The sequence below is a fragment of the Polyodon spathula genome, chromosome 17 (assembly GCF_017654505.1).
Source record: "Polyodon spathula isolate WHYD16114869_AA chromosome 17, ASM1765450v1, whole genome shotgun sequence".
Classification (NCBI taxonomy): domain Eukaryota; kingdom Metazoa; phylum Chordata; class Actinopteri; order Acipenseriformes; family Polyodontidae; genus Polyodon; species Polyodon spathula.
The window spans coordinates 26,482,629-26,493,637 of NC_054550.1; the positions used below are offsets into that span (position 1 = coordinate 26,482,629).

The window sequence follows — 11,009 nt, forward strand, 5'->3', positions numbered from 1 at the left end:
CTGCACATTATTATTTACCATTTCTTTGAGCTCAGTCCTACTGTAGAATATTTACATACTTAATATTTTAAAATAAAGATTTTCAATGTAACCTTGTCGATTTGTATTACCAGTAGTTTTTCATAATCAATTACATTATATGTTATGTTTGCTAAACAGAAATGCAATATTAATACTGAAGTACAATTTGTAAAAAGCAGATTTTAAGCTTTAAAATGCAGATTTTGTGTGTTCATAAGATGCAGGTTTCTGAAGTGCAGTGTGAAATCTGAATACCAATTTAGTAATAATACCCATCAATGCACAGAAATATTTTCAGGTTCAGTAAACATGTCACATACCATTTGATTTACCAGTGATAAATTCACTCCCCTTAAATACATCAACACAGTTCTCAAAAGTACTGTACACTGCAGGAATTTGAGTTAAACTATGGTTCATATAACATCTAAATTAAAGCTGGCAACTTCTTATTTTTGTGTTAAACTGTGAACAGGCACATTTTCACATTAGCAGGTGCAAGCAATGTTTTGTAAAAGTAAATATACATTTCCACTACCGTACATTGTTATCTTTTACCAGTACATTCAACACTCTTGCACCATTAGGAAATAAATCCATGGGTCTGAAATCAAGTAATTTTGCCATTTTAATTCATAAGGGCAGCAATATTTTCTTCAACATTTGGGAACTTGAGATACAAAATATATAAGGTTTACAATTTAACAATTCAGACCAAATTGCTACTGCTTTTGTGTTATTTTCTACTTCTGGAGATACAATAGGATAACTTAATGTATATACATTTTTTAAAAAATAGATTCTTAAAATGAATATCTCCTAAAAGGTGGGAAAGAAATATATAAATGCAAAAAAAAGGAACAGTAGCCATATTTTTATTGAACAGTGTTTTGTAGCTATAAGTTCTTAGCTCTAGCAACTTTGACTAATAGTTTTATCTAACTACTGTATTAATGATATTAGATTAATCCATGACTGAAATTCATGATTATATATTAAATATATATTTTTAAAAAAGGCAGGCATCACAAGCAGCATCTGCCAAACGTGTACAGCAGATCACATGGATAGGCATCACTTAAACTATTTGAACAGTGTATCTTAATGAGCTGCCACCTGCTTCCTTCAGCTCCAAGATAAGCAAAAAAAAAACAAAAAACAAACCCACTCACCTCAACGATACTGGACCCCATTCAATATTCACAAAGCTCTAACTTACACAGTGTAACAATTTTTTTTTTTTTTTTTGTGTTCCTGGGTAGTAAGTGTTATTTCCTAATTGCTTATGCCTCAAAAGTATAGAAAATGGCTATTATTCCCCACAAACTTTGCTTTTGTGACCAGGACAGTGATATTTTGAAATTTACCTATTTTCCAGAACATTCCAGATAGATTCAGTGCTGAGTAAACTTGGAGTAACTTCTAGAACTTTCCAGTAATATAAATAGTAGTATAAATACAGGGGCCTTAAGCCCACCAGTTCAGTTTAGTTCCAGCTGTCTAAGTGGATATATATCTGCATTTTCCTGAGATGGCATCAAGAGGCTGCAATGGTGGCATTCCTGATGGGTCTCCAAGGCGGTTTTACCAAGTTTCCCTGCTACCTTTGCCTTTGGGACAGCAGGGACACCAAGGCGCACTACCACAGGCGGGACTGGCCACAGCGGACCGAGTTCTCTGTGGGGAGGAACAACGTCAAGTGGGAGCCATTGGTGGACCCCGGAAGGTGCTGATGCCACCACTGCACATCAAATTGGGCCTTATGAAACAATTTGTCAGAGCTCTAGATAAGGAGTCGACAGCCTTCAAGTACCTTCAAGACTTCTTCCCTAAGCTGTCTGAGGCAAAGGTCAAAGCCAATGTCTTCGTCGGACCACAGATAAAGAAGATCCTGGAGTGCAATGAATTCCAAGAAGCTCACTAGTAAGGAGAAAGCGGCTTGGAACAGCTTTGTCGCAGTAGTTCAGGGCTTCTTCTCTGGTGAAGAACTACGGCCATATCCTTGATGCTCATCTTGATAAATTCAAGGAGAACATGGGAGCGTACTCGGAGGAGCAAGGCAAGCGCTTCCACCAGGATATACTGGACTTTGAATGCCGCTACCAAGGACAGTATAACGAGAACATGATGGGAGACTACATCTGGGGGCTGATTCGTGAAAGTGATTTACAGTATAATCGTAAATCCCGAAAAACTACTCACTTCTAAATCTTTTGTAGTCATTTTTGTATTACTTTAGTACAAATACATGTTAATTTGGATTCATATGTTGTTTTTTTCTGACTATGTGAACGAAAAGACCGTTTTCTCATTGGAAATAGGTAAATTTCAAAATATCACTGTCCTGGTCACAAAAGCAAAGTTTGTGGGGAATAATTGTTATTTTCTATACTTTTGAGGCATAAGCAATTAAGAAATAACACTTACTACCCAGGAACAAAAGTTGTGTTACATAGTGTTATCAAAAAGTTTTGATTGAATAAGAGCAGCATTGTACAAACCCAAACAGTCAGAATGATGTAAATGTACAGGATTTTGTGGTATATTTAATTGCTAGTCAATTAGCAATTAAAACAGATTTAACGGATCGTACAACATTACACCAAGTTTTCATTATTTATTTATTTATTTATTTAAAATCTGGAAACTACAGATAATACGTTGTTCCCATCTTCTATGCTGTAGTTGAAATATAAATTGAAGTATCCCATATGTATATCAAAAGCAAACTATTCTGAAACAATCACACCACACATTAAAATTGAGCTTAATTTGAACCACAAGCATTTGGCAAATTAAAAACTTGAGCTGCGAGTACAGAAAAAGGGGACCGCAAATTTGGACTGCAGTGTAGTTTCAGCCTGCTTTGATGTAAAAAAAAAAAAAAAAAAAAAAAAGACTCGACTTAATTACCAAACTTTATGACGAACACGTTTTGATTTAAACTGAACAAAACTTCTGACAGAGAAGTTAGGAAAAGTAAGAGCATCAGAGCCAAATGTTTCCTGTATTTCCATTCTGCAGTGTCATCATACTTAATTTCTTACTTTTAAAAGCATCATTTATCTGAGCTCCGCTCATACCTCGTTTTCACAGTACAGCTCAGCCACAGTGGTACTGGGAAGGCTGTTTACTGTTTAGATCACAAGCATCTATTACTTTGTATGGTACGGGTTCCGTCATTACTATTATCAAATTGTTTGTAGAATATTCCCGTACCAGTATACAGTGACATGCAAAATGAAACTGCATTTGTGGACTGTAAAATAACAATCACTTTTTCTTTGTACTACTGTAACTACAGTTAATTATTTACAGTTGAGCAGCTAAGCAGTCATAATACCAACAAAATACTTTGGGAATCCTTCACAGTAGTTATTTTATGTATGTTAAGTAGGCCTAATTGCACTTGTAATATCTGCTGAAGAGTTTCTCTTCAGTGCTTTTTTTTCTTTTAATTTTATTTATTTAATATGGGATTTCCATTTTAACCACAAACTAACTCCGTATAAAACGGTGTCCTGCAGTTTTTATATTTTATAAACTGTAGTGTAGTGTTTATTTACATCAGTTTATGAAGGGCCCTAGCAGCTCTGCAAATATTATTCAGCCAGTTGACCGTCACTCATTTTCCTAGTAATTTTTATGATCATCAGAACACACTCTGATGCGCAAAAACCTAAACAGACATGCTAGTTCTCAGCCTGTGTTTCTCTGTAGGGATTTCCTGTAAAATGTGAGCAGTAAAATATCGCACCCAGACATTCTGCACTGGCATTAAATGGCTGATAGTTCGGGTGTAACACTGAACATGACTGTGAGTCACTAATGTAGTTCAGCAAAAATAGGAATCAATGTTTTTAATTCAGTCATTTTCTTGGAGATGTTCTTTTCTTCATTTCATAAAAGAACTAGACATTGTACAATATAAAAACAAAAATGTATTTAAGCTCTAAGATGGAATCAGTGCGTTTACAGCAATTGAGCAAACTGCAAAAAGACAATTCTAATAAGAATTCATTAAACTTTTTTTATTAAAATAAAAACACAACCTTGAAATAGGGTGAATTGTATACAGTCAAATCTGAATTAAAAGCACAAGTCATGTCAGCAGAAGTGGGATCTATTTCAGCAGAACTGGAAGCCATTTCAGTACTGTTTCAGTTCTCTAAACCCTAAACAAACTGCACTGAAAGGAAGTAGTGGAAAATATCTGAACCATAAATCTCACACCTGAAGGTCAACAACAGTTCGTTGAACATTCGAGTACACAAAAATCAAAATGTACATATCATAAAAAATAAGCAATGATCAATGTTATTGTGGATAGGATAGTATGAACCAGCAGATTAGCCAAGTGAACAAAAGGAGTGGCCTGATGGCCATCCAGATTGTTATAGGTACACAATTAATGAATTTTCACTCATTGTGGATGTATAGAGTTCAGAATAGGTATGTTTCCTATTCCAAATGTATTCACAGCAGTGTCACGGGTAAAGTATCCTATTTCACGGAATGTGCACGGAAATGTTATAAATTAAGTGTACAGATTATTATTATTATTATTATTATTATTTTTAAAAACAGCAAATACACATATAAATGCAGTGACATCAAAATTATTCAAGCATGTAGGTAAAGGGTATCTGCAGGACAGATTTCAGTTCTACTACATCACGTGCACGTTCACCATTTAGGTCTTGCAAAACAAATAAAATGTGTAAGCCATACTGATCTTGTGCATCAGTGTTTTACCAATTCCATAATCTCCTGCTTATGATACTCTGCAACTTTAGGTAAGTATTCACGTCTCAGCTGGGCTGATCACTCCACCATTTGCTACACTGTTTAAGGAACTTCCGGAACTTTTGGTCGTCCATTTATTCAAAAGGGATATTTGCTCAAAAAAAAAAAAAAAAAAAAAAAAAAAAAAAACCCTGCTTGTCAGGTCAGAATTTAATAAGTAGACTTTTGGAATATGGTAGTCACCAATTTTTGTTTCTTTGCAAGTAAAGAAAGAAAGCAGTCACAGTACTGCTCTGGATTTCCGCCTTTCTCCTTCAGTGAATACTTGAATCTAAATCAAATGTTTGTCAACAAACGAGTTTCCGTAGTGATCTAAAGTAACGTTGCAGGTCATACAGAAGAGCTTACCCCCATCGTTGTGCAAACTACTGCTGGATGCTGCTTTACGTGATCTGCTGCAGACACACAGCCTTTTTAGAGAGATCCATTTTCCTGTTTACCGTGGGTAGTATTTTAATTTCCCGCTTAGATTGCACATACAGTGGCTTGCGAAAGTATTGACCCCCCTTGGCATTTTTCCTATTTTGTTGCCTTACAAGCTGGAATTAAAATTGATTTTTGGGGGGTTTGTATCATTTGATTTACACAACATGCCTACCACTTTGAAGATGCAAAATATTTTTTATTGTGAAACAAACAAGAAATAAGACAAAAAAAACAGAAAACTTGAGCGTGCATAAGTATTCACCACCACCCCCAAAGTCAATACTTTGCAAAGCCACCTTTTGCAGCAATTACAGCTGCAAGTCTCTTGGGATATGTATCTATAAGCTTGGCACACCTAGCCACTGGGATTTTTGCCCATTCTTCAAGGCAAAACTGCTCCAGCTCCTTCAAGTTGGATGGGTTCCGCTGGTGTACAGCAATCTTTAAGTCATACCACAGATTCTCAATTGGATTGAGGTCTGGGCTTTGACTAGGCCATTCCAAGACATTTAAATGTTTCCCCTTAAACCACCCGAGTGTTGCTTTAGCAGTATGCTTAGGGTCATTGTCCTGCTGGAAGGTGAACCTCCGTCCCAGTCTCAAATCTCTGGAAGACTGAAACAGGTTTCCCTCAAGAATTTCCCTGTATTTAGCGCCATCCATCATTCCTTCAATTCTGACCAGTTTCCCAGTCCCTGCCGATGAAAAACATCCCCACAGCATGATGCTGCCACCACCATGCTTCACTGTGGTGATGGTGTTCTCGGGGTGATGAGAGGTGTTGGGTTTGCGCCAGACATAGCGTTTTCCTTGATGGCCAAAAAGCTCAATTTTAGTCTCATCTGACCAGAGTACCTTCTTCCATATGTTTGGGGAGTCTCCCACATGCCTTTTGGCGAACACCAAACATGTTTGCTTATTTTTTTCTGGCCACTCTTCCGTAAAGCCCAGCTCTGTGGAGTGTAAGGCTTAAAGTGGTCCTAAGGACATATACTACAATCTCCGCTGTGGAGCTTTGCTGCTCCTTCAGGGTTATCTTTGGTCTCTTTGTTGCCTCTCTGATTAATGCCCTCCTTGCCTGGTCCGTGAGTTTTGGTGGGCGGCCCTCTCTTGCCAGGTTTGTTGTGGTGCCATATTCTTTCCATTTTTTAATAATGGCTTTAATGGTGCTCCGTGGGATGTTCAAAGTTTCGGATATTTTTTTATAACCCAACCCTGATCTGTACTTCTCCACAACTTTGTCCCTGACCTGTTTGGAGAGCTCCTTGGTCTTCATGGTGCCGCTTGCTTGGTGGTGCCCCTTGCTTAGTGGTGTTGCAGACTCTGGGGCCTTTCAGAACAGGTGTATATATACTGAGATCATGTGACAGATCATGTGACACTTAGATTGCACACAGGTGGACTTTATTTAACTAATTATGTGACTTCTGAAGGTAATTGGTTGCACCAGATCTTATTTAGAGGCTTAGTAGCAAAGGGGGTGAATACACATGCACGCACCACTTTTCCGTTATTTATTTTTTAGAATTTTTTGAAACAAGTTATTTTTTTCATTTCACTTCACCAATTTGGACTATTTTGTGTATGTCCATTACATGAAATCCAAACAAAAATCCATTTTAATTCCAGGTTGTAAGGCAACAAAATAGGAAAAATGCCAAGGGGGGGTCAATACTTTCGCAACCCACTGTAGCGACATGACAATCACTGCACAGCACTGTTAGCATGGCGAATACTACACGCAGGCACATAGTAGAGCTGTATAGTTTCACTAATGTGATTTTTTTGTTGTATGAAATACAAAATTATGAAATTTGTTTTATTTCTTAAGAATATTGTAAAAATCGCGGTATTGGGCTAATTTCACGATTTCCATGCAGCCCGTAAAATTGCGATTTTCAAAAGGCCTTACTCATAAGGTCACTTTGTAGACATCTGCATATATTAACATGATAGACATCAACCTTATTACTTAGCACATCACACAAGGAATTACATCGCATTAAGGTTCTTTCTGTCAATTTGATGTGATAGCTATTAATCCTTACTGTAAGGATTTCCGATAAACCTAGTTAGCTTATACTGAAGGTAAAAAAAGAAAACATTGCATAAGTTTAAGCAAACACAAATTCTATATAATGGAAACCAATAGTTGAGATCTAATTTGAAAACGTCCTTGCGTAAAAGTTAATCTAAAAAGCTATGCATCAAACATTACAATAAGTACTTGAATTGCTTTTAACAAAATGATTCTCCAATAGTAAACATTTAAATACATTTTACAGTGGGCACCAAAAATACTCAGAGGAAGTGAGACTGGCCATAGCAGGGAAGAGGTTTGTTTAAATGTAAATAACTTTAACCCAACCTTGTGAATAAAGTGAAGTGCTAGATATGACAGTTTGCAGATATGATTGGGGTGGAGCGATCGACATGTAGAAAAAATGATCAGAGCAAAAAGGTTTCCCCTCAAACACATAAATGGCTGACCCAAAACGTAAATCCACAGGCTTAACAATACAGGTACAAAAAATAAAGCAATAAATAAAATAAAGATTAAACAGAGCAGTAATAATCCACACCTTTGTATCTACCGAGAGTTGTTTGTGCAAGACTCCAAAAAAAAAAAAAAAAAAAAAAAAAAAACAACTGTCTGCAGATCTCATTGCTGATTGGCCAGTAATTATTTTATTTTAAGCAAACAAAAAGGCTGTAGACTAAGTTTGGTGATGTAATTGTTTCTTTACACACACACAAAAAAAGGGGGTTGGTCACATTTAAATGGGTGTATTTTTTTGCAGCAGCATGCAACAAATCAAAAAACATACTGGTGTTAAATCGGATTAAAAATAGCCATCAATTCAAAGTACCTTAATGTTGATTTCAAATCAAAATGGCATCCACACCACCACTCATACATTCAGCTTCGTTATGCATCCATCTGTCTACATGAATAGAGATGTATGTGTGGCACTTGTGATAATATAGAACACACCGGTATGTTCTGCTTATTTAACAGAATTTATATATTAATAAAACTGATCTTGTCATTGCTTTCTGTTTTCTAATTTAGAATAGAAAAAAATCACTAGCCCTCATATTGATAACATTTATGATCCAGCTTTTATTCACAATCAATTTCCACAACTAAGTACATTAAATCAAAAAGTATATCTAAAAAGTATATTATAAATGATAAATATATTAAAGGCTTTCACATACTGTAGGCCTTAACTGGTGTCAAAACTACACCACTATGCTACTGACAGTTTTACACCCAAAATAAAACACTTCATCTCACTGTACAATTATGACAAACAAGAAACCATGCAAATATATTTTCAGATCTGAATCTTTGGTGAAATTTAGACATGCTTGCAATACAATTAAACCACATAAACAATATAAAAATATGATTATATATCTATATATATATATATATATATATATATATATATATATATATATATACACACACACACACACACTCATCCATAAGACACATTTTCTATTACCAAATGGAAATTAATGCTTCACAAGAATATATTGTGGAATATATTTCTTTGCAAGGAGTGTCTCTTGATCGCATATCCCTCCCCCCAGCTCCTGAAAAAGCCCCTTTTTCTTTCTCAATGCAGGTCTAATGTGTGGTTGCCGATGCAATGTCGAGACACTGTACTGTGAATGGGAAACCAGGTACTTTATGAATGGAGATCATGTGATGTCAGCACCTCCCTGAGCTGATATTTCTCATTGACTCTGTCAACAAGCGCATGCAGAGATCAGCCCATTTATACACGCCAGTTTTTCAATACGAAAGAGGCCAATAATGTAAAAGGTAAATCAACATATGTTTAGAAGTAGACTGCCAGTGTTTTTGGACAAAAGCCCCTTAGGTTTTTTCGTGCTGTTGGGTTTCTTTTTACATTTTTTATGAATGAAGACTGTGGTATGCAAATGAGCGTGATTGAAAAAAAAAAGAAAAGATGGCGTCTTTCTTTTAGCTCTTTGAGTCACTGGCTGACATTGCAGCAGTCAACCACTTTCAAATTAAAAATTACTTAAGGATAAAAATCGTGTTTCTCTACTGTAATAAAGTCATTTGGTCACAAAAATAAATGATTAAAAAAGTATCACAAAATGAGTTCAATTGTTATGAATGGTAATTTAAGGCTTTCCGCAAATAAAAACGCCCACTTGTGTTACTCATCATGAAAATATATAAATCCAATAATATAAATTCAATCTAATTAAACAGTGATAGTTGTTTAAGACATCAGTGTACATTTTACACAATTAAATAATTTTGAACTGCCATGTTGTAAACGATGCGCTTAGTTCCAATGAGGTATGGTCTTTTTTGTAAAACAAATGGCATATAAATATGTATTTTGAGATCAAATAATAATCTTAATGAAATGCCAATTTGACAGAGGACGCAGAAAATAAAATTAACTGAAATACTAGACACAACATGGCTTTTCTTTTTTTTTTTTAAGCGTGATGGGCAAACGTGTATTATTATTATTTATTATTATTATTATTATTATTATTATTATTATGTTTTTAAACTGATTGCATACTCGTGTCTGAAATATTAGAGTCACACACTTATTTGACATGTAACCTCTGGCTATTAAATGACTCCCTAAGTGTCATACGAATGTACCGACGTGTGGCATTCCGAGGTACACGTTCTTTCTTAGCCTTTGCATATACAAGCAGACACATTTTTGTATAATATGTATATGTTCCTCAACGTTACTGTTACACGTACACTTAATTGTCTGAGGTCCAATTCTTTAAGCAAGCCCCATGATAATATTGTGTAATGTTGTTAAAACAGTATATACTCTATATATGCAATAATATAATTAAAAACAAGCAAACTTACTCGTTGTTTGGATTTCCCGATTCTTCGCTCATCTTTTCTCACCGGGATCCAAATCCTAGCAGTAACACCGACGAGGGAGCCACGGCGGGGAAATTAACCGCAAATATCACCATTTTATTCCAGAAAAAAAAAACTGGTTTATATAAAGTCTAAAAAATATATAAAATCTTTAAAAATGCATCGCCACTTTCTTTCTAAAAACAGGGAATGGCATCTAAATTAAAAACGTGAAACGCAATCTGGAGGTCGTTATTTCTTTTCCTGCATCACAATCTAACAACCACCACAACATCAACATCCTCACCATCACCATCACCCTCACCCTCACCCTCAGCAACAATCAACTAAACTCCAGCGCTTAATAAAACCACCAAACACACGACATTTGGCACATTAAACGCAGCAATTCTTAAGGCAACCTCGGTTGACGGTATGGTGAAAAGTTACAGTATCGTCCTCTGGGGATAAATGTCCAATCTTCAGAGTTGAAAAAGTTTGATGCAAAAACACCATTAAAATTCAATGAGAACTTGCAACACATCTGCCTTCCTCAAACTCCATTTTCAAGTCGACACACTACAGAGGAAAACTGGGCGGAAGCGTTGACCTCAGCGCTCGGTCTGGATCCTTCCGCGCCAGTTTAGCAAAACATAATAATACACGCATTTATGAGTATCAGTACCTTTGCATAATAGTTTCTAATACAATCCACTGTGTGTAACGATGTGATAAGCATACTGCATATTATGTGAATCCTGTGTGTTTTTTCTAAGTTTTTTTTTTTTTTTGGTTTGTTTTAAATAAAGTAGTTCGAGCACTTCCCAAAAGAAGTTGCCTCTTACATACAGGCGTGCAGTTATGT

At 35.8% G+C, this 11,009-nt stretch overlaps 1 protein-coding gene across 1 annotated transcript in view; it reads right to left on the reverse strand.

Moving 5' to 3' along the window:
• Positions 1 to 10,734, reverse strand: part of LOC121330066 (sprouty-related, EVH1 domain-containing protein 1-like) — a 45,648-nt gene extending 34,914 nt beyond the window's left edge. The window contains exon 1 of the mRNA XM_041276330.1: positions 10,148 to 10,734. Coding sequence (XP_041132264.1) covers positions 10,148 to 10,179 — 32 coding nt within the window. The 5' untranslated portion in view covers positions 10,180 to 10,734. The remainder of the gene's footprint in view (positions 1 to 10,147) is intronic.
• Between the last annotated feature and the right edge of the window lie 275 nt (positions 10,735 to 11,009).